Below are 26,228 nucleotides of genomic sequence, written 5' to 3' on the forward strand. Positions count from 1 at the left end.
AGCCAACATACTTTCTCGTTTGCTAATTTCAGCTCCATAGTATAAAGGACTATTATCAATATTATCATTATTAACTGGTCTTCTATTTTCAGCTTCATCTTCATCATTATTCAACTCTCTGTTCTCTCTAGCTGGGATTTCAAATATATTATGGTCAATTCGTAAGTCGCACCATTGCGATTTTACTGATCTATTTCATTCGAATATTGGTTTCTAAGAGGATTTAATCGAGCAAGATATTGTTCATGGCTTAAATCTCTTAAAGGTTTGCGTGACATTGTAAAAAAAATTAATTAATTATAGGAATATAGCAGAAATAATAATCAAATTTTTTTTATTTATTATTATTGCAATAACGAATTTGAAATAGCCACCTGTGTATCATACTGCACTGATGAACAAATACTGTTCTGTTTCCTGCCCCTACTATAATTCTTAAATAAGTTATCATGCGTATTCGAGTGCTGCGCATGTCACATTGGACGCCATCATGTAACAGCAGTGCTAGCTGCGTCGCTTTATAAAATTGTCCGCCATTACAGACAAATATTCCGTGTCAATCTTACACGTTTTCAGGTTAGAAAGAAAAAATCCTTAATTGTAAACCGTTTTTAATTTCAAAAGGAAGTGTTTCTGATATAATTACTGTAGCTATTGATGCCCTCGCACTACGTTTTTTTTTTTTTTTTTTTTTGATTAAAATGGTTGGAAGTAAAAAGTTTGCAAGACTTCGGTGCTTAAGAAATAAAGAACACTATGTTGTTCCTTTGGCGACAATACTAAAAAAAATCGCGAAATTGGGAAGGTTTTTGATTATTATCGAGTAGAGAATAAATTATTAGAAATAGGAGGTAAGTGACATAAGTTAATTTACCTCTTTTTTTTCGACAACTTATTTTATAACTTCATATGTCTGTGAATTATTGATTTCATGAAAAATATAAATTTAATGTAGTTACTTCTGAAGAAAAAATATTTCATAATTATGTTACTTAGTTGTTTTTGTTAATTTTTTTTATCTTCGCAGATGAGAGTGAATTGCGGAAAAAAGCAATTGAAGAGCAAAATTTATCACCAGCAATACCAGATGATGTGGATCCTAACACCAAACAAATTCATTTAGCTATAAACAATTCCAACAAGCGCGTGATTGATGAAAAAATTGGACAAGACAATCATATTTTTCAAGTAACGAAGCCTGAAGATACACCACCTTCAGTTACCATAACAGATGAAAACGCGTCCCCCAATATCATATTACATCCTCGATCAAATAATTCATCGACTCATCAACAAACAACACTTTCATTATTGAACAATAACAATCCAAATTCAGTATATACATCTCCAGCTATTATTACTTACTCTCCAACAGCAACATTAGCATGCGGGCGGAATACTACCGTACCTTACGATTCACCAGTGGATTTAACAAATTCACTTGCAATCTCTTATCCAACTCCATCAGTTCCAGATCCTCAATATGATTTTCCAACATCGAGCATTACATTACCCCAAGCACCATTTATATCACCAGCTCTTCATTCTTATTTTGCAACGATGTATCCGTTAGACCAGAGAAATTCATCAACTAGCGAGAAATTGGACAATACAAGCTCTTCATCATCTCCAGCAACTTACTCTATAACTGAACTAGGTTCAATTGAAAAGCAATCTTCAATCAATACTGCAGAAAATCTATCTTCAATAAATCCGAATAAACAATTGAAAACTATGCACATCTCATCACCTGTCAACGTTTTTATAGATAACATTGTTCCACTAAATGAGCAAGAACAATTAACACTTTATGATCCACAAAGAAAGACAAACGGAATTTTTTTATCCAAAACATCATCATCAAACTTTCCTATTGATACGTCATCTTCTTCAACAAAAACCACGGCATCTTGCATTAATTTAGTAGCTAAAAATCATTCTAATTTGAATCCTAAGAACAACGTAGAGCAGTCAACATCTACTCTTGATTTACATGCTGGAAATATTAGGGAACCATCACCACCTACTCGTGAGAAAAAAGAATTTTCTGAGAAAAGTTCATCAGATGAATCTGATATTGACAGCTTTCCAATAGCATCGGAGTTAGTTTCAACTATGCCTCGCGGGCAAAGTCAGTTTTATTAATAAAATCATATAGTTTCATTTAGATTAATAACTTTTTTTTATTGATAATAGTTACCGCGCGAGATGTTCAGATCCAAAAAGAAATTTACAAGACTTTTAAAAGACCATATGAACGACAGCAGACAATTAACTCTATCGCCGCTAATACTTATGAGGTAATTTGTTATTGGGAATATTAAAATTTTACAACTCTCAATTTTAACTTATTATTTAGAATTAAATATCGATTAAAATTTTTGGTTTAATTAATTAACTGTGATTAAAAATAGCAAAGTCACAATCATTTTTTAATTATATATTGTATACTTTTATGTTTCAAATTTTATAGGTGTCGAAGCATCACTTCGAATCCGGCGATGATAAGGTGAGTTATAGTTGGAACTTAATTAAATGTTAATTATTAATTATGTATTAGTATTTTCACTTTTATCTTTATTCAATAGGTCGAATTACATCCAGGCTGTGGTTTTTATATATCGACTACTTTAAAAACGTTACTTAATGCTAAATTAGCTGAAAATAATGATTGGAAAATGTTAGTCAGAGAAACTATTCTCGACGTCTATGGAGAAAGCATGATCCATTTTAGTGCGACAGGAAAAGGAACGAATTCTCGACCACGAATTAACAGAAAATTATTTGATGGACTACTAGGTAAATACTGATATCATTCTTGATTTTTCTTGTTTTACAAACGACATTTAGTATTTTATTTATTAATTTCTAAATATATTCTTTCAATAAAGAAAATTTTTTCTTCATAATATCACTTTTTGCGCAAATTACTAATAATATTATAATTTTATATGAATGCTTCAGGTTGGGTGAACCAAGGAAGACAGGCTCAAAACGTAGTTCAACGTAAAGATTACGTCACTGAAATCAATTACATTATTTGAAACAAAAGGGGATATAAAAAAAAAATTGCAAGTACCCATCGCCAATGAAATCGCCAGATTTATAGTATTATCGAGTAGAAGGATTTTTTATCTTATTGATTATCATTACATTAATTTTTCTTTATTATTTACTTAATTAAAGATGTATTTATTAATAAATTTTAATAATTATCAATCGCGTAGTAGAAATGTGAATTAATTTATTCAAGTATATATATATATGTATATATATATATATATATATATATATATATATATATATATATATATATATATATTAGACTGGGCCAAAAAAATTGACTATTTTTTTTTTTCATAGCTATATCGAAAATATTATTCAGAATGACAAAAAAAAAATTTCATAAAAGTTTGAGCCCTTAATATTAATTTCAAGAGGTCTATCATCGCTATTTTTAATTTTAATTCATAATTTGATGTTTTACGTCAAAATTGCTTAAACATTGAAGTAAAAAAAATTCATTTCCACTTATTCTTATGTAAAATTAAATTCCCTACAAAAAAGGTCTGATTGAAAATTTTCGTCAGACAAGCCGTTTCCGATTGATTAAGCTTAATAAATTGATATGTTTTTTCGATTTAACATTTTTACTTTTGAATTTTGTAACTGACGAATCAATGAATATCTAATAAAGACCATGACAGATTTTTGGAGGAAATTTAATGCTCTACAAAAAAGGTCTCTTAACATTTTTCGCTAAATTCACTCCTTCGAAAGTTATTCAAGGTTGAATTTGAGTCAAAACGATTTCAATAACGTGAATAACTTTCGAAGGAGTGAATTTAGCAAAAAATGTTAAGAGACCTTTTTTGTAGAGCATTAAATTTCCTTCAAAAATCTGTCATGGTCTTTATTAGATATTCATTGATTCGTCAGTTACAAAATTCAAAAGTAAAAATGTTAAATCGAAAAAATATATCAATTTATTAAGCTTAATTAATCGGAAACGGCTTGTCTGACGAAAATTTTCAATCAGACCTTTTTTGTAGGGAATTTAATTTTACATAAGAATAAGTGGAAATGAATTTTTTTTACTTCAATGTTTAAGCAATTTTGACGTAAAACATCAAATTATGAATTAAAATTAAAAATAGCGATGATAGACCTCTTGAAATTAATATTAAGAGCTCAAACTTTCATGAAATTTTTTTTTTGTCATTCTGAATAATATTTTCGATATAGCTATGAAACACAAAAATAGTCAATTTTTTTGGCCCAGTCTAATATATATATCATTTATTATTATTTGATTATTTACAATCATTTCTTATTATTATTTATTATTTATTATATAATTGATTCAACTAATAAATAATAAATGATTATAAATAATAATTATTTATTAAAAACAATACTTACAATTTTTCTGAAAAATCCGTGGCCGACACCCAACACGTTGAGACACTTTTGAGATTTTAGTTGAGAGATTTTTATCTCTGAGAGTAAATAATTTTTTTGTCTAGTTTGAACAACCAATGATAATGCATGAGGCCTAAAAACTCGAGACCTGATTAGTCCATTAAACTATGACGCAGTTGTGTTGTTACCGGCAAGTTATGATGTCAAAAATGATAGTAAATATTTTTTGATGCACTTTATACCAAAAATATAATTAAATACATGTCTTGATGCGATATTGAGCATTATTTTACAGAATCAATTAATCATATATAGAATAAAAATTGATTGTTATTCACGAGCGGTAAAGGTTATATCTACCGAGGTCACCTCTACTGAGATAGACTAATATCACGCATCGATACTTGTGATCGATAATGGCGGTAAAAATTTCAAATTTGAATAAATTAAACTTATGAAAGTAAAAATTTAATAATTATCGATATCTGACAAATATTTGTTTCATCAAATCAATTAAGCAATTCGTTTTAGAAAATATAACAAATTAATCAACATATTTAAAAAAAAATATTAATAATGAATTATACTCTTGGCGGTAAAAATTTTAAATTCAAATATTATACATACCTGACAAATATTTTTTTCTTTGAACTTAAAATATGTTAAAAATATATTAATAATTAAGTTAATTATTTTTATAAATTCTGATTAACTTAATCTATTGATTTTTTGAAGGTTAAAGAATAAAAAAATTCAAATATTATTATTTCCAATTAAAGTTTTTATTGAGTGTTAATAAACCAATCCTCCAAAATTTTTACATTCTCAAGTACACATGAATAATTATTATTATTATTATTATTATTTAATTGGAAATGATATTTACAAAAATAATTGTTGGATAATTTTAAATTTTTTAGCGCTGGACATTTGAAGTCATCTAAGTCAATCACAATTTTCTCATGTTCAACTAAATCTCTTATCCATAACTTTTTTTCATAACCCTTGACGTAAATATATTTATAATTACGTGTTTCATAATTAATTACTTCATTCAGATTATAATATGATGTATTTCCAGCATTCCAGTTAATTCCATGATAATAATGTGTTATCCAAGTATTTAGAAGTTGATATTGATATGATAATGATTTCCAGTGATAAGGTGGCTTAAATAATATGCATGATAACTCTTCAATATCATCAATTACATGTTAAATTGTAATTGTAGCAAGTTCTTTCACGATAAACTGATTATCAGGACCTCTGAATCCCTGCACATCCAGTATCATTTCCATTTTTATAGCTTATATCACAATGACAGTCAACAAACAACTGAAGTATTAAAAAATTCAGCTCAACTATTTTTTATTATCCCCCCACCACACTATTTTTTAATTAATTTGATTGGCTTAAAAAATTCATTTGTTCTATTACTAACTGCGTAGTAGAATGTTTATTTTTTACCTGCGTAGTAAAATGTTTTAGATGATGACTCATCCAGTTCCGAGAAAAAACTTTCCATTGTTATTTCACTTTCTAACTGCGTAGTAGAACATTTATTTTTAGATGGTGACTCACTCGATTCTATTTTTAGATCATGATCCATCCGTTAAATTTTTAACTGCGTAGTAGATGACGTCAAACTCTCCGTCACGCCATCTGGATTTTAGGTTATGTTGATAAAATCTAGGGAATTTTTCGTTAAGATTCTAGAGGATTTAGTTTTATAAGGTTGGTACTTTGTTATTTTCGAGGGAATTTTTGAAAGTTTCTGGGGATTTTATTCCATTAGGTTGGTACTTTTGAAAACTATGAAATTTTTTACTGCGCAGTTGATGAGTCACGCCCCACCTATAAAAGCACCGCGCGAGAGCATACTTCATCAAAAAGAAGTACGAGTTCCCTCAATGAAGTACGAATCTCTGCTCAAAATTTCTTTAACGATTTAAAGTTCTTTGTGTGTGTGTGTGTGCGCATTTTATATTTTTTTCTAACAATTTTTTTTACAACAAAAAATTTTTTAATAACTATTTTTTAAGTGACTATTTGAGTGTTTTAATGATAAATTTTTAAATGAACAATCGTAGTGAATTTTTAATAATTTATATAATACTAGTGTAGTGATAAACAATTTTTAAGTGGTTATTAGAACAATATATAAATAATTTAGTGATAAATTTTTAAATAAAAAATCTTAGTGATTTCTTAAAAATTTATTTTTTAATAAACTTTATAAACTAATTTATTTATATAAAAACTACTTAATAAACAATACTAGAGATAAACTTGTAAGTGTTATTATAAACAGTAACATGAGTGATGAACTTTCGAAAAAATGGCACAAAATGATTTTATTGCGGCGCTGTAGCGTCCAGTAGATTCAATAATCAAATCATTCAATGATTTACGTGATAAGCTAAAGAACATTGTCAGAAGTGTTATCAAGTGTGCGCTGATACAATTGATAGCTTCAACGAGATCTTGCAAGATCCTCAAATAAATATTCAAGTCAGGAGAAGTGTACGAGCAAATATTATACTTTTGTACTGGTATGCTGATCAATTTGTACAATTGAGTGGAGAAGTAACTGGTGGTGATTTGCGTGCAAACCGACGTCTCATCAAGTGGCAAGATCTTGAAAACGCATTCTCAAATAACATTAGATCAGGATGTGTGACAAATCAAGCTTATACAGATCTTCGTGCTTTTCTTGATGATGCTTAAGACCTGATCATTGAAAAAGTTGAGAATATACTCAGAGATGTTGCTGGGCTTAAAGTAAATGTCGAATTTGTTTGCAAATTTAGAAATGTAAAAGCTGAAAATGTTATTGAAGAAACAAAGACATTCAACACCAAGAGCCGAGACATTTTACCTGCAACATCTCTTGCTACTTGGTACAAAGATTATGTCAACGATAAATTATTAAAGAAAGTCGAGGAATTCAATCAAAAAGATTCTGGGAGGAGTTTAACTGAAATCCACAGTTTGATAATTACAATGTCGAGATATGTGCTTCTTCAAGCTGGAGATTCAACGTTCGTGAAGCTACCCAAGGATATACAGGCGAAAAAAGCAGTATCAAACATTGAAAAATTAGATGATTACTGTTTTCTATGGAGCGTTGTAGCAGCATTACATCCTGCTACTAAAGGACATCCTGAGAGAAAAACATCATATCCTCACTTTAGTTCTATATTAAAATATGAAGGTATAAGATTTCCAATCACTTTAAATGATATCCCAAAATTTGAAAAATTAAATGATTTAGCAATCAATGTCTACAGGATCGAGTCAGAATTTTGCAATAAAAAATCTGAAAAAAGTACAATAATTCCATTATACCTAAGTAAACTTATAAAGTCTGATAAAAAAGTTATTCATCTCTTAATGGTACAGCAAAATGTTAAATTGAATACATCTGATTTTGATATCAAAATTTTCACCCCAAATTCCACTTTGCTTTGATCAAAGATCTTTCACGTCTAGTTAAATCTCAAGTTTCCAAGTTAAACAGCAAATTATTTTTTTGTGATCGATGCTTGAATCATTTTAAATATGTTTATTCATATGAAAATCACAAAGCTGACTGTTTTGAAATAAATAAAGTCCATATGACATTCCCAAAAGAAAAAGATAAAATTTTAAAATTCAAAAACTATCAATATAAAGACACTGTACCTTTTGTTGTGTATGCAGACTTGGAATGTACACTAGAAAATACCTAAAGAGATGATGAAACTCAGAAGCATGTTCCACACAGTGGTGACCGTCTCTTTTTTCTCATGCAATAATTTCTTGCGACAAAATTTCTCAGCAGGAATTTCTCACCACAAATATGGTTAAAAAAGAAATTTTTGTGTTGGATCAATTTTTGTTTGAGTAATTATTGCTGAGAAATTTTTGGATGAGAAATTTTTTCAGATTTATAAAGGCAGGGAGCCCCACACAGTATAGCATTCGATCAGCATTGCAGTTATAATGATAAATTATTTAAATTTGAATTAAATCGTTCAAAATTGTGTATTGGGTGGTTTATTTTAAAGTTAGAAAAATTACCTATTGAATACGAAAGATATTTGAAAAATCCTATACCAATGAAACCACTCACCAAACAACAGCAAGAGACACATGATCAGGCAACTGTTTGTCATATTTGTGAAAAAACGATCACTACAAATACAGATAAGTTTTATGATCATTGTCATTTCACTGGTAATTATCGCGGTCCAGCTCATATATCTTGTAATGTCAATTATCCAAAGTCTCATGTTATTCCCATAGTCTTTCACAATTTATCCGGTTATGATTCATATTTTTTAATTAAAAGTTTAGCTACACTCATTAAAGGTGATATAACTTGAAACGAAGTTGAGGTCCACCCCCTCTAGCAGGGGTGAATCAACCGTCCGTTACCCATTTTAATTAAAAGGGCCCGTGTCCCTTTTAGCGTCGTCGCTAATTATTCGGTAATTGATTCTGTATTACCCGGTTCGTAAGGACCAAACGACCGTGTGGCCTTGAATTTATATATGCCAAGTGCATAGAAAGGATCGGGATTAGTGGGACCATGTCATATACAAAATGTATATAACAGATAAAGAAATTAATGTACTTGCATAATAAACCACTTAATCAGATGTTAAATAATTAGATGTTGTACCCGGTTAAATAACGGTTATAATAATAGAAATATTATACTTAGCTGATGTAGATGTTATCAGGTTGTTGTTCATCTTTCTACTCATGGGTACAGGTCACTAAGTGATAGAAAGAGATAGCTGGCCGGTATGTTGACGCAATTATGACTAAGGCGTCATAATTGCGATGATAGGTAATGATAATAAATGTATCATTATTTATCAGTAGCTCTAATATCTTAAACGGACGAAAGAATTAGAGTAGATGATCCTTAAACTGATGAAAGGATTATCTGAGAATGGGTCCTTAAACTTATGAAAGGGGTAGGATTAGGTAAAACGATGATACGCGAACCCTTAACATTATAATTAATGTTTAACTTAAAACTAAAGTAATAAAAGATCCGATTAGAAATAACTAAATCATGATAAATTTTAAGTTGGTGAACAATGATAGATAATCCATAATTCGGCACGCAGGCTTCTATATAAGTTCTGCATAGCGCAACGGCGCATGCGTTACAGGTATCCCCTTCTACTTTAAGCTGAGTAGAAGGGATTGAGTGATAATAATAATATGCTTAGGTAATTAAGGTATACATTTTTAGGTGACAAGAGGTAATTTGCCCCCTGTGATGACCTAATATCATGTATCGATAACGAGGGTTTCTCAGCTTCGTTACAAACTTTACTACCTATTAATAAAGAAAAATATATATCTTTTACTAAATCAATTGAAAATACTTCAGTGAAATTACGTTTTATAGACTCATTCAGATTTATGGCATCAAGCCTTGAAAAATTAGCTTCAAATATTGGTGATGATAAAAAGCTTATAACGAAAGTTCACTATCCCGACCCAGATAAATTTAAATTAGTTACGCGCAAAGGTATATTTCCTTTTGAATATATTTCCAGCATTGATAAACTAATGACAAACAATTGCCTGATCAAGTATCATTTTTTTCAAAATTAACGAATGAAAGTGTCTCTGATGAAGATTATTTTTTTGCTCAGCTAGTCTGGAACAAATTTAACATCAACACACTAGGAGGGTACTCGGATTTATATCTTAAAACTGATGTACTTCTTCTAGCAGATGTGTTTGAAAATTTTAGACAAAGCTGCTTCAAAACTTATAATCTAGATCCATTACATTACTATACTGCTCCTGGTCTGTCTAATGATGCTATGTTGAAATATACTGGTGTCGAACTTCAGCTTCTTACTGATCCTAAAATGGTTCTTTTTATTAAAACAGGTATCAGGGGTGGGGTATCTCAGTGTACAAGCCGATATGCTGCTGCTAATAATCGGTACATGGGTGAGGACTTTGATCCAAGTAAAGTTGAATCATACTTGATGTACTATGATGTAAATAATTAATACGACGCAGCTATGAATATATCGCTGCCGACAGGTTCATTTGAGTAGGTGGAAAATGTAGATGATGATGTAAATAAATTTTTAAATGATAATGATGATATAGGATACATTTTAGAAGTAGATTTAAAGTATCCTGAGGAGTTACATGAACTCCACAAGGACTTGCCTTTGTGTCCTGAGCACTTTGTTCCGCCAGGATCCAAACACGCAAAATTATCGACAACTTTGTACGATAAAAAAAATTATATTATACATTACAAAAATTTGCAACAATGTCTAGAATGAGGATTAAAATTAACAAAAGTCCACAGAGTACTAAAGTTCAAACAATCACCTTGGTTCAAAACTTATATTGATAAAAATACTGACTGTAGAAAATTAGCAAAGAATGAGTTTGAAAAAAATTTTTACAAACTGATGAACAACTTGGTAAGACTATGGAAAATGTAAGAAAGCATAAAGATTTACAATTAAAAACCGAATGGGAGGGTAGATTTGGTGTCAAAGAATTGATATGTAAAACAAATTTCCATAGTCTTACCATGTTTGATAAAGATATGGTAATTATTGAGATGAAGAAAGTAAAAGTCTGTTTCAATAAACCGATCTATGTAGGCTTTTGCATTTTAGATTTGTCTAAAACATTTATTTATGACTTTCATTATAATTATGTAAAAAAAAACTTTAAAAATGATGAGTCCAAATTAATGTATACTGACACCGACACTCTCATCTATCATTTCACTGTGCCAGATATCTATGAGATCATCAAACGTTATATCTCAAAGTTTTACACTTTTGAGTACCCCGCGGATAATGTTTATGATATGCCATTAGTCAATAAGAAAGTCCTGAGTCGGATGACGGATGAGAATAATGGTGGAATTATGACTGAATTCACTGGACTCAGGGCTAAATTATAGCATTTAAGACATATAAAAATGAAAAGGCTAAAAAGCGAGCAAAGGGGGTCAAGAGTCCAACTTTGAAAACAATCACGTTTGATGATTTTATGCAATGTTAAAATAATCATGTAAATTTAACAAAAAAATAATATTTAATAAAATCAAACGAACATAATGTAAAAACAATCGCGCGAAATAAAATTGCACTGAGTTGGGCTGATGATAAGCGCCAGCGAATTGACGGCAGCCACGACACTTTGCCATAGGGTTATAAAAATATTAAAATGATTGTAGATAATGATGATGATGATGATGATAAAATAATAATTAAAAAAAGAAAACTAATGTAATTAGTTGTAAATTTAAAAAAAGAGAACTTATGTAAATTAGTTTAGGTTTGTAAAAATTATTTCTAAGTTCTTGTAAAATTAGTTTTAAGGTTTGAAAATAAAAAAAATGTTTATACAATTAAAAAATTTTGTTTTTATTTATATGAATATAAGATTACATAATAAGTGTTTTACAGGTCAGATTTATTAATCCAGGTGTTGTGAGAGCTATCGAAGCCGAGCCACTTTACATACATTTTATTTACACGTGGTAGCATGATTGCAGAGGCTACTGAGCGAAAAAGAATGTTTAAATTAATTAAGAAATTGAGTATAATAATTAAATAAATAATAAAACTGAGTCTTTTAATTATTTGAGCACTGATTGCAAGTAAATATTTAATAAAAATGCACCTGTTGCTTTCTCGATGATATAACCTTGTGGTCGATGATCACTGAATTTGTTGAGTCCTTTATTAATTTTTAATTGAGTTCTAATGTTAGTAAATATAAAAATAATTATATTTTTATAAAGCTTACTGATCACTTACTACGTTGGATTAATTACTTTTATTTAATTACTCGTGATGAGTGCAAAAAGAATAGATTATATAAAACTCGTGGTGTCACTTGAAATTATATAAACGAATAGATAATGGTGACGGTCTTCTTGACACACGGCAGGAAAAATCGATGCGCATGCGTCGCACCGCGCTAGTCAAGTTTTAATTGATAGACACTAGGCCCCAGTAGGTGCTGCCTCTTTTTGCCGGAAGTTCAACTACATTCAAATTTGAATGTAGTTGTGGTTACGCAACAAAATTCTTTATTGTAAAATTCTTTGCCTTGGTCAACATGCAGATTTTCTGGTACACGTCCTTGTTGAAATATAGATTTCATTGCACTAGTGACATCACTGCCACTTTTACTTTTAATCGGTACAGCCCAACCATACTTTGAAAAAATATCTATGACAGCTAGCAGATATTTGTTTCCTTTATTTACTGTTGCATAAGGAATCATTTCAACTAGATCAGCTTGCCAAGTTTCATTAAGTGCTCGTATGTCAACATGATGACGTTGGTAATTTCTGCGTGCTAGTCTGTGCAACTCATACGCTATTACTGATTTTTTGTCCTCCATTGTCAACAAAAATTTTAGCTTCCAATTCTTTTATTCACTGTGTATTTCTATTAATTAATTCTTTTCGTGACTTTATACGTTTTATCATAACTTTTAATTCTTGATTTTCTTTGTTAAAAGCGTCACAGTAGAATCCAGTGTTACCACTTGAGAGTGCAAGTGTGAAATGATCTCTGACTGTTCATTCCTCATACTTTCATACAGTAGCGATAGTTTTTTGTGTACAAGATCACGTGTAAATTTGACAGTTGCTGCATCATTGTCTTCAGCAGGTTTGCCAACATGACACAGTCTCCTGCTCTCAACATCATACTGTCCATCAACAGTTATTTGAAATCCTCGTCCAGGCGGTCCTGGTGGTCCGCTGATTGCAACACCAGTTGCTAGCGAACGTCCAAATATATCGATACTCATTTTTGCTCTTTTCACTTCAACAGTCAGCAAGTAAATGATATAAATTTGATGTAGCGGCTGCTAATAAATAATTCCTGTTTCTCGTAGCTCTTCAATAATTGATATGATTTCATTGGTGTGACTTGGATTCCCAGCTGCTTGAGATGCCATGAGTAAACGAAGACGGTCAACTAGTTCATTTGGATCATCCCAGTAGACATAATCCATACGTGCTTTTTTCTTTTTCGCAATCATAAAATCAAGTAATCCTTTACCTCTCGATAAGTTTGCATTTTTAGCAAGAAAATCAGCAGAATAATTATTATACTTGATTGTTGAGTCTTCATAAAAACTACCATCTGGCTTATGAGTTTTTCTATGAGCATTTGTCATCTTTATAATTTCGAGATATTCATTTTTATCATCTTGTGGGACATTTGAATCATCAGGTGATTTTTTAAATAATAATTCCAATAAACCTGGAGTCGATGAGTAATTTTTATTTTTTATATTAATCTCAGTATTATCAAAAGTAAGTTTAGAATCACCAATATAAAAGTCATTGTAACGTCGACGGACACCATATCTCATATCAATATCTTTACTTTTTTTATTTACTTTAGCTAAATAAGATTTTATTGAACTGTTTTGTTTAGCAGGGGTACTTGATGCAGCAGGAGATATTTGTGTTTCTTCCAGAGTCCCGCTTCTATCTTCAGAGATGATACTGTTATATTTACTTGCATCATCATCATCATCATCATCAAGTTCTGTATTATTATTCACTGTTGAATTATTTTTGTGAACTTCTTCAACTTCTGACTTGACTTCTTGTTTGATTTTCTGTCTTGATGACTCGACTAGACTTTGTAGAGGTGTAACAATAGGCTTAAACATTTCACTCATTGCTTTCTCAGCTGTGTCTTTACCCAACTTGAGCATTCTATGCTTCCGTCGGATAGTATCACTAGCCTGAGATATCTGATGTAAGACATCTCGTTGCTTTGAAAGTTCCTCAGTCTTCATGTTGATGCGGTAGAGTTCACTTGATCTCTGATTACTATTCGTCAAGTACAAGTTAATTTATACTAATAAAATAGTCAAATCCTTTTCTATATCTTCCACTATTTAGCTCACTGTTTTTGTCAATCACTACAAACCCATATTTACAATCATCATTCCAACATGCTGAACACAAGTCTTTGAATAAATTGTATGACATGTCAGTATTTACATGATCATCATACACATGTCTTAAGTTCATCTCATCTTGACGAAAGAGAACTATAAAATTTGCATTGTCACGTATTAAATGTTTAGGGATACGTATGTAAGTCTGACAGAGATAAAAACTGCCAACATCTTTGTGTCGACCCATGCAAAAATATGCTCTGATATGATCTTGTTTTTCACAAGCAACATCATCAAATATCATCAATGAGTTTGGTTTGTAAAAAATTCAATGTTGTCAAAAATGTAAAAAATTCAATACCTTCTATTGGTTTAAGTAGTGATTCTAAAAAATTGTATTCCGGCTGACTTAGAGATTTTGAATAGCGATAAATATTATCAAATCTCAAGCCGTTGGGGTGTATGATGAGTGAGAGCAGAGCATTTGTTTTTCCAAAATTTGATGGACCACACAATATAGCACGTACACTGTTTGGCAATAAAGCTCCGTGTCTTTTAACTTTTTTCACTCCTGTACCTTGAACAATTTGATCAAAATTTATTACTGGCAACTTGGCCTCTTGACTTTTGAACTCCATGTTGACAGTTTCCAGTCATAACAACAACTCACTCAGCGAACTATAAGTACCAGGTTTTATAGGATATTTGATCAGTCATGATGCTGCTACTATGGAGAGCAGATGTGTGAATACTAGTGGTAGAGGTTTTGTAAACAGTATAATTAATGAGCTGCCATTTGAACTACATATACCTGGATACCAGTACTGTGGACCAGGCACTAAGCTAGCCAAGAGATTAGCTCGTGGTGATCCTGGAATTAATCCTCTAGACGCTGCGTGTAAAGAACACGATATCGCATACTCGTATAATCGTGAAAATTTAGAAGCACGTCACAAGGCTGATCAAATACTTGCTGAGAAGGCGAGGCAACGTTATCAAGCAAAAGACGCTGGTATTGGTGAAAAAGCTGCTGCGTGGAGTGTAAATAAACTCATGAAGATGAAAAAAAGATTTAATATGGGGTTGGAGAAGAAAAAAACAGTTGGCAAGAGAACGCCCAGCAAGCGAAAAACTGGCGAGCGAAAGGCTAGCAAGAGGAAGATAAGTGTAAAGAAACAAGTAGCACTAAGACAAGTTGTCACAGCTACAAAAAAGTCTATGACTTCTGGAGGTGATCCAATTAAAACAGCGTTGAAGGGTGCTCGTCAGGCAGTTAAAAAATCTGGTGGGAAAAAAAATATCAGGCTGCCTCGAATTTTACCAGTTCCATCTAAAGTTGGTGGTATACTACCATTTTTAATACCACTTTTTGCTGGCTTGAGTGCCATAGGAGCTTTAGCTGGAGGCGCTGCTGGTATAGCAAAAGCTGTAAATGATGCGAGTGCTGCTAAAAATCGATTGAATGAGAGCAAACGTCATAATTTGCAAATGGAACAAATATCCACGGGTAAAGGCTTATACTTGAAGCCTTACAAATATGGCACGCCGTTTTACTATTTAATGCCATAAAATTTTTCAACTAAATAAAACATAATTCTATTTTTAAAATTTAAAGAAATATTTTAAATTATATTTTTTTATGTGGGGACATAATAAAATTTATATATTATTGAGTCCCGACATAAAATTAAATCAAAATACATAGTAGGAGATACAAAATATTTTAAGTTATCATTATGTCCAGAAATAAATTTAATTATTTATTAATATGTCGGGACATAATAATATATAAATTTTATTATGTCCCCACATAAAAAAAAAACATTGTATTGTAATTATGTGTAGACTAAATATCTATTCGGTTCACCAAACTTTTCAACAATAGAAATATTAAAAATTTTACTAGTACATAATTATACCTCGAATATTAAAATTTCTTTCCCTACATAAACGAAATGGTTTAATTTTATTATGCGTTGATATAAAAAAAAATTAATGAAAAAACTTTATGTCACAGCTCATAATTTTAATTGAGAGTAATATTATGTACAGTCATGGTTTAAATTTAAAAATTTTTATTATGTACTAACATAATTTTATTGTCACGGACGAATTTTTATTATTTTCCAACATAATTTTAATTCCAACTAAAAATTTTCCAATGGCATAAAAATAACTAAGCTAATAAAAATTATTGTGCTACATAATAATAATTAGATATATAAATATTATGATAGCAAATATATATATATATATATATATATATATATATATATATATATATATATATATATATATATATATATATATATATGTATGTTGTATAGACGTTTGTGTGACATTTTCAGTTATATTTTATTACGCTTGTGTGACTTTAATACCTTTCTGTGACGTTACACAAAGGTTTTTATATTATACATTACGCTTGTGTGACGGTCACATAAGGGTATAGTGCACAAAATATTATTTACTATCATTTATACCTTGCTGTGACACACGTTACTGATAGTCAAACCTTGTGAAGCAAAATTTCTAATGAACTTATGAATGTGAAATACCTTATTTTGATTCATTAGACTACGATAAATTAACAAATTTTTTCCAAAAGAGAAACAACTTTTTGAAGAACAGCTCCAAGGATTTTTAAGGCTTAAAGATCTAAATAAAATATTGCATTTATGATGTGTAAAGATTGATGATAGGAGATTGATAATATTCTTGGTCAACTGTTTGAAATTTGATAAGATTAATAAGAATCGAGATTGTACAAAATTTTAATAATTGTTCAATTGATCTGCGACGATTTCAGTTTATCTGCAGTACATTTTTCGCAGTTTGCGATAGAGGTAGAAAAAAAAACTAAAAGCCCTTTGAACTTGCGAATCAGTATCCAAACTTTCCAGAGAAAGCATTGATAATTTTGATCTCAACACATAAGAAAAATTATCTTGAGTCAAGAAAACATTTCGGAAGACAAACGTTTTCAGGAACCAAGTCAAGATTTTCTTGAGCCACGAGAATTTGTCTTGGTTAAAAAAAATTCGTCGTGGTCGGAGAAGATTTCTATTTTATTTGAGAAAGTTTAGGTTTTCAAAAAAATTTTCTCGAATGAAGAATATTTACCTTCAGTCGAGAATTTTTTTTTCTGTGCATGAGCTGGAGAAAAGTATCAATTTATACTTCATAATAAAACTAGAGAACATAATCGATGTGTAAACAAATGATTTTCCAATTTTTGTTTATGCTTATGCTTGATGAACTCAATATATTCAGACGGAAATCAGAAGAAGTGATTAAAATAGAGTCAAATAAATTTTCAGTTAGATCAGACGGTAAATTTGTTGAACCTTCGAAAAAAATGTGAAAGAGATTTTCAGTTATATTTTATTACGCTTGTGTGACTTTGATACCTTTCTGTGACGTTACACCCAGGTTTTTATATATACAGGTTTTTATATTATACATAACGCTTGTGTGACGGTCACAGAAAAGTAGAGTGTACAAAATATTATTAACTATCAATTGTACCTTACTGTGACACACCTTATTGTTCGTTAAGCCTTGTGAAACAAAATCTTTAAAGACTTGATGAATGTGAAATAATTCATTTCGATTCATTAGACATCGAGAAATTAATAAAATTATTTGACAAGAGAAATATCTTCATAAAGAACAGATTTGAAAATTTTTTAAATTAAAAGATTAAAATAAAACATTGAATCCATGGTTTTTTGTTCGTTGAACTAATTAAAATTTGATAAGATTAATCAGAATTGAAATTGTAGAGAATTTAAATTGTAGTTCAATTATTTTGCGACGATTTCAGTTTATCTGCAGTACATTTATCGGAATTTCTTTTAAGGTTGGGAAAAAAATTTTAAACTGGTTGAACTTACGAATCAAAACTTTCCACAGAAAATGTTAATAATTTCAATCTTTTTGAGCTCGAATAAAGTAATTAAGTAATTTCTGACAAAATCGTACTAATTTATTGCAGACGAATGTTTCATAGATTAGCGAGAGTTTTGATCGACAAGCTGGCAAATTTCTGAATAACAGAATGTGTCATTGCCTCATTAAACTAGAACTTACAGCTAAACTATTAAGTTTCCGAGCAATGTTATTGAAAACTTTTGAATAGACAACATAATTTCTGACAAAATTGTACGAATTTATTTTAGAAGTATCGATCATAATTTAGCGACTATTCTGATTGTCAAGCTGGCGGATTTTCAAATAACTGAATGTTTCCTCGAATTTTCGTATTACCTCATTCAACTGAAAATTACAGGCACATTATCGGGTTCACGCGCAATATTATCGGAAATTTTTATACAGACGAAATAAATTCTGACAAAAATTGTACTAATTTAATGTAGACGTACCTCTCATAGTCTAGCGAGAAGTTTGATTGACAAGCTGGCAAATTTTTTTAAATAACTGAATTTTTCATTACCTCATAAGACTAAAAAGTACAGCTAAACTATTGAGTTTACAAGCAATGATATCAGAAACTTTTATATAGACAATGAACTTTCTAAAAAAATAGAACTGATTTATTGTAGCGGTATCTATCATAGTTTAGCGAGAACTTTAATTGAAAAACGAGCAACTAATATATTCTTTTCTACGTAAAGATGCTTTTCTATGTAAAGATGAGAATTTAATATGTGCGACTGGAGAAAGAATTGAAAAAAAATTTTTTTTTGTTTTTTTTTAAATTTCTCAAAAACGGCTAGATAAATCAATTTCAAAATTTGATCAGCTTTAGAACTTGATAAAACACGTCGATTGCTGCCTCAATCGTCTTAATCGGTCCATTCGTTTACGAGATATCGTTGATTAAAAAAATAGTGAAAAACGTTTTTATTCGGATATCTACATAAAAATTGAATCATTCGATTTCAAAATCTAATCAGCTCTAGAACTTAATAAAACGCGTCGATTGCCGCCTCAACCATCAAAATCAATTAATTCGTTCGCGAGATATCGTGGGAGAAAGAAATGCTAAAAAATGTTTTTTTAGAAAACAATGGCATACAAAAGTATTTTCGAGCTCTAAGAGTTCGAAAATATATTCACAATAATGTTTTCGAGTTCAAGGAGCTTGAAAACAGCGGGAAGTTTTAGGGCTGGCCCGCAGGGTTATCCGATAGACCGATTTTTTTTTCTTTAATTACTGTGAAAAAAATTGTTAAAAATGATGATAAAAAATTATGGTGAAGTTTGAGCTCCTAATATTAATAAAAAGAGATGCCTCTTCATGATTTTTATATCATTTAAATGACTTAGGAAAAAAAATTTTAAGTTTGGAACTGTATACCTCGGCCCTGGCTTATATATGTACAGATATATTTAGAATATAGTTTTGTAGGAAATTGAACGCTCTACAAAATGAGTCTCTTATCATTTTTTGATAAATCCATCTGTTCAAAAGTTATTGGAGCTCTAGGTCAAATTATCGTAAATTTCTAGACCTTTTTACATGTCCGGCGAAACTATTAGACTTATCACAAAACTTCAGAGGATCTTTTTTGTAGACAATTTCATCCCCTATAAATGATTTCCAGTCAAGTTTTTTCAAATTCCACATTGTTTCCTAGTTATTTCCATTTCAATATCGAGTTCTTGAGATCGATCAAAACACTACTTTTTTTAAGAACTTGACATTAATATGAAAATAACTAGAAAACAATGTGGAGTTTGAAAAAACTTAACTAAAAATAATTTGTAGGAAATAAAATTATCTACAAAAAAAATCTTATAAAGTTTTGTGATAAGTTGGATAGTTCTGCCAGAAAAGTAAATAGATCTAGAAATTTACTTTGATTTGACTTCAAGCTCCAATAACTTTTGAACAGATGAATTTATCAAAAAATGATAAGAGACTTTTTTTGTAGAGCGTTCAATTCCCTACAAAACTATATTCTGAATTTATCTGTACAATAAGCCAGGGCCAAGGTATAAAATTCCATACTTAAAATATTTTTTTCCTGTTATTCAAATGGGAAATGAAAAATTACGAAGAGGCGCTTCTTAATGTAAACATTAAGAACTCAAACTTTACTGTTATTTTTTTTCATCATTTTTAACCAGATTTTTACGTTAGCTAACGAAAAAAAAAAATTAGTTCTTTCTTTTGGCCCACTTTACTTATTATACTAGAAATTACATCCGATCTGTTGAGTTTACGAGCAATGTTATTGAAAAATTTTTTCTAGATCAAATAATTTCTGACAAAATTGAACTGATTCATTTGAGACGTATCTCTTATAGCTTAGCGAGTATTGTGATTGACATGCTGGCAGATTTCTAAATAACTAATTTTTCATTGAATTCTTTATTACCTCATTAGACTAAATATTACAGCCGAACTGTTGAGTTTACGAGCAACGTATTCGAAAACTTTCTTATGGACAAAATAATTTTTCACAAAATTGTACTGATTTATTGTAGATGTGTGTATCATGATTTAGCGAGAATTTTGACTGACACGTTGGCATATTTTTAAAGAACATAATTTTTTATCAAATTTCCTACGACCTCATTTAATATCTCTCCAAAAGTTGTTCACATTATTAATTTATTTCTCCAACAGGTCAGCAACAATTTTAATATCATCGATAAATATAATTATTTTTTGTTAATTTTCATTCATATTGACTTTCAGAAAAACACATTTTTAATTTTTACTGAATGATCAAAGATTTCATGCAATAGAATTATGTTTAATCAAAATTCTATTTTTTTTTATGATTTGGTATTTAATATCATCATCGATAGTTCAGCCCAGATTTTGGAACAAATAAAAAAAACATCTTGTCCTTGTGGCTTTCTATAAATTGCGATATAGATAACATTGAATCGAAGTTCTAGTTGATGCACGATTAAATATTTATTCATCTAAAGAAAGTTCATCTAGAGTTTCATAATTGAATAAGATAAAAAAAATCGGCTTCCACCATAAACTGTACAGAGACCAGCAAATAATAATTTCAGTGAAATAATCAAGTACTCAGGAAAATTCAATTGAAGTTTTTAAGAATTTAATTTTCTCTGAAATTTATTTTAGCGTTTTCTTCATGTCTGACAGATAATGAATCAAAATCTTAAGTTAAAAGAAAATATAATAAGAAATGTCTTTGTTGGTGATGATTCAGTTCTTCGTAAAATTCACTTAGTATATTTCTGATGTAACTTTGATCGTTCAACTTTAATTTTAATTTAAAAAATGATAAATATTTTACTTGGTGTCGATGAAACTAAACAAAAATTTCAGCTAAATGATTCAAAATACGACAGATATATATAGGATTGAAGTTGTAGGTAATTTAACTCTGCATGAAATTTATTTTAGGCTTTTTTGTTGATGTCACGGAAGTTAAGTCAGAATTTTAGTTACAGAAATTTCCATCCTCCATCGAATAGGTTTTTATAACTGTACATATGATAATTTATTTACTCAAATCAGGATCAAGGATTTTGAATAAATTCAATTATTTATAAAATTAAATAAAATCATTAGCGTTGTATCCACAATAGTTAAATCAGAAATTTTGAATAAAATCGAAAAGACATCGTGCTTATGCAGTATTCTCTATAAGTTAAAACCTAAACAAACGTAAATTAAGATTTAGTTGCATAAATAAAGATATGATAAGATCATGTTGGTTTGAAGTAATAAAAAATTATATTAAACAGTTCAGAACTTATTTTCCGTATATAACCTGATCAATTCGTGATGAAAATTTTCTTTTAATTTCGTATTTCTGATGCTCTAACATTATGTAGTGCAATGATTTTATATTCTCTAAAAAGAATTGATCGATCTAGATTCAATTTGCATCGGTTGGAATTAAGATCAGAAATTTTATCCAGTTAAATTTCTGAATTAAATAAAATTATAATAAAAACTCATCCACACGTTCATCTAAAAGATAAATAAATAATATAACGATTGGTTTTTCCAAACTCTAAATAACTAGTCAGAATAATAATAGTTTTGCATGGTTTTGTGTCTTACGGAAAGTTTATTCACTCGTTGAACAGTTATCGTTCATAAACAATTAAAAAAATTGAAATAAATTAATTCAGACTCATTTTATTTATTTTTTTTTTTTATATTTTATATTATTTAGTTGTACTTGTGTGAGTAGTAAGGTCATCCAAGAACACAATTAATTCTTACGATTTAATCTTTCTTGAATGAAAGTATAAATACAGTTGATGAATAAATTTTTTTTCAATTTCGCTCACGCTGCTTGTCTGTTATAAAATAATATTTAGAAAAATAAAATATTAATATTAGTTCTTGTGCAACGTAAATTTGGTTAATGTAAACATTCGATTCTTTCTCTTCTCTATGGTTTGCAAAAACTACCTTACCAACAAACCTATTTAGTTCGACTTTTACACTTTTACCCTAATAGTGACTTTAGCATGAAATTGACAGTAATTTGACAATCGAAATTGCCGAAATTTTCCGCCCTAATTTACCGACAATTTGACAGCAAAATTTGGAACAAAAAATTTGCAATTACATTTTTTTCAGTTGAGAGGTATCTTTTGTTACTAGAAAAAGATCCTAATAAATGTACGCTTGAATTTTCCGTCAAGTGTTCATCAACTTCGGGGTTTCCATTTTTGACGACAATTTGTATACAACTTTTTAAGTAAATTTGCATTCTAATTCGGGTAGAAAATTTACGTCAAATCGTATAGCAACTTGTATACAAATTATCGTCAAAAACGGAAAAGCCCGAAATTGACGGATATTTGACAAAAAATTCACGGAAACTTCTGTAAACTTTTGAGAAGCAGACTGTAATATTAGGATACTTTTCCACATCTTTGAGATTATTTTTTTTTAAATGGCCTTCCAAAAGTGAGCGTAAATTAATGCTTACTATTGGTTTAAGCTGTACTCGAATAGTAGTAAAATGTTAGAACATCATATAAATACAAACAACTTGTCGTCAAATTGGAGGAACCTTTCACTGAAAAAAACTTGGCTACTTGTGTCATTTTTTCTGTAACTAGTTTGGAAATGAGTAACCCAAGATGTCAGGTTTGTAAAGCCATTATTTGCTCAGCAAGCCTGACTATCAAAGGTAGCGTTATTTTTCTACCCTAATAGTACATTTTGCTTTAGCAAAAGTTTACTTACAAAAGTTTCCTAGAATTTTTTCACAAATTTTCATCAACTTCGGACTTTTTCGTTTTTTACGACAATTTGTATGCAACTTTCTATTGAATTTGATGTAAATTTACTGCCCGAATCAGAATGCAAATTCACTTCAAAAGTTGATTAGAAAAAAGTTGTCGTCAATTTCCAGGCAAATTTTATGTCAATTTATTGTTAGTTTGACTTGAAAAATTGTTCAGTATTTTTTTACCGTCAAATTGTAGACAATCTTATGTATAAATTTGCTTACTTTCTGAAATGGTAAGAATAAACATTACCGACTCCCTGATAGCCAAGTTGTCCGCAACTTGTCGACAACCTACTGCCGCAACCTGTCGCCAAGTTGGTCGCAACAGTTGGCATTTCTATGAGTTGATGGCAACTTTCCGAGAAACTTGTCGACAACTTTCAGCTCGTGTAACTGTTGCTGACAAGTTGGCTATAAGTTGCTCAGAAACTTGGTGGCAGGCTGCGGCAGTAGGTTGTCGACAAGTTTCTGAGCAACTTGTAGCCAACTTGTCAGCAACAGTTACACGCGCTGAAAGTTGTCGATAACTTGTCGTCAAGTTGGTCGCAACTCAGGTACACCAACTTTCTGATCAGAAACTCTGGCTATCGAGTTTTTTTTTCATAAAAAGTTACCATAACCCTGATAGCCAGAGTTTCTGATCAGAAAGTTGATGTACCTGAGTTGCGACCAACTTGACGACAAGATGTAGACAACTTTCAGCTTGTATAACTATTGACTACGAGTTGGCTCCAAGTTGCTCAGAAAGTTGCCGTCAACTTATGGAAATGCCAACTTTTGCGGCCAACTTGGCGGCAGTAGGTTGTCGACAAGTTTCGGCCAACTTGGCTATCAGGGAAATTTGAAGAAAAATTAACCACAAAATTTTATTTTCAACTTTCGCTGTCAAATTGTCGGCAAATTCGGGCAGCAAATTTCAGGTGATTTCAGCATCAAATTACCGTCAATTTCAAGCTAAAGTGGCTATTAGGGTAGCTGTAATCAATCGTGCCAACCTATTATATTCAATATTTTCGTCTTTACAACCAGATGTTTTACAAGCCTTCTGTTTTAATCGTGATACTTTGTTACTTACCCCGAAAACCTAGAAAATCTTGTCCGATTCATTTTTAACAACAATCTATGGAGTGCCATAGACTGAGCCTAAAGTAGATATCAAACCCTGTAGTAAGCCAACGAATGACCGAAAAATTTTAAGGATGGAACTATAATAAACTTTTCAAAAAAAAAGTTGTTATGAAAAATTGTTAAATCCAAGAACCGAAAAAAAATAATATTACTGTTTAAATTATTAATAAAAATGCCTCGAAGCATAATAAAAGTTCAACTGAAATGAAACAAATCAGTTTAAACTTATGATTAGAATATATTCATGTACTGATTGTTATTGGTCATTTAAAAAATAAGTCACAACATAAATCTACCAAAACTGCTCCGAACATCAGACGCACTATCAACCCTCTTAATAGAAAATTCAACTGTTGGTAAAGTAACTTCCCAGCGATAACAAGTGGAATAGATATGCACGGCGGATAAATACAAGAAAGTACAAGCAGTTGCAAAAGTATTTGAAATAATTTTTTCATGTTAACTTTTTGGTTTCATGATGAGTAATAATTAACTTTTAGAATATTTTTTAGGCAATAAATAATATTGAATGATAATGTTTAAAGATGAAACACCATAAATAAATTATGCTTAAGTGATAAATTTTATACACCACCGAAAACATTGGTATAAAAAATTAAAAAACCTCAGCTGTTAAAAATTTTGATTAATTATTTATTGTAATATCTTATTAAAGTTAATACAAAAAGTTTTAATTTTATTTAAAGACATTCATATAATTAAGTTAAATATTAATAAAAGGAATAAAACATTTTTTTACTTGCAATATTCCTATAAATAATAATAAAAATAAATAATTTTAACATATAAAAAAGTTTATAAAAAATTATATGGACATAGCTTTAAGTTTGACAATAACATTTAAATATTTTATTATCTACACTATGGCTATCGATATTCAGTAATTAAATCGTTTGTCAAAAAAAGATATTCATTTTTTAATACAAGCTATTTCCTCTGTAGGAATATCAACACAAAAATAAACTGGATTTAATAAAAATATTAAATTTCATTTAATACTTATATTTTTCCATTGCATAGTTGATAGGTATAATTTATAGATCAATATAAAAGTAAATGAATCTAATGACAATTTTAAACAGTGTTAAATTAACCATTTTTAAATTTGGCGCGTAAAGTTACATTGGTAGCTCTGACTTTTTGTGCTTACATGCAGCCAATTCCAAATGGGACGTAGGGTTTTTTTACATCAGCCTTTTTTATTGTACAAAATAAATTTTAGCCAATCTTTTAATAAATAAATTTTTTTCCAAGTGGCTAACAAGAAATAAGTTATTAGTAGTAGTTTTGTAGTCATAACAGAATAGACATTATATATACATATATATATATATATATATATTCTCTACACACTTGGATGTACGGCTAGGTCCATTTTACTTTTCTGTGTTGACAACGTTCAGATGTTCCCGGGTGTTCTAAGAATTTGATGTATATCGGTTATTGCATCATTTCGAGTTGAACAATAAGTTTTAATGCGTAGTTTCAATTGATAAAGTTATTAAAAAAAAGAAA

At 29.9% G+C, this 26,228-nt stretch overlaps 1 protein-coding gene and 1 long non-coding RNA gene across 2 annotated transcripts; both read right to left on the reverse strand.

Annotated features, from left to right (window-relative positions):
* Positions 1–12,161: 12,161 nt before the first annotated feature.
* LOC130665906 (uncharacterized) lies at positions 12,162–12,828 on the reverse strand. Its single transcript, XM_057466535.1, has 2 exons — positions 12,499–12,828; positions 12,162–12,179 (listed from the first exon to the last, which is right to left on the reverse strand). The coding sequence occupies exons 1-2, from the start codon at positions 12,826–12,828 to the stop codon at positions 12,162–12,164; spliced, it is 348 nt and encodes a 115-aa protein (XP_057322518.1).
* A 7,426-nt stretch (positions 12,829–20,254) lies between these two features.
* On the reverse strand, positions 20,255–22,734 carry LOC130664961 (uncharacterized). The gene is made up of 3 exons (XR_008989494.1): positions 22,376–22,734; positions 22,080–22,282; positions 20,255–21,963 (listed from the first exon to the last, which is right to left on the reverse strand). It is a non-coding gene; the product is annotated as an uncharacterized LOC130664961 (long non-coding RNA).
* Positions 22,735–26,228: the final 3,494 nt, after the last annotated feature.

This window comes from Microplitis mediator, chromosome 3, assembly GCF_029852145.1.
Source record: "Microplitis mediator isolate UGA2020A chromosome 3, iyMicMedi2.1, whole genome shotgun sequence".
NCBI lineage: Eukaryota > Metazoa > Arthropoda > Insecta > Hymenoptera > Braconidae > Microplitis > Microplitis mediator.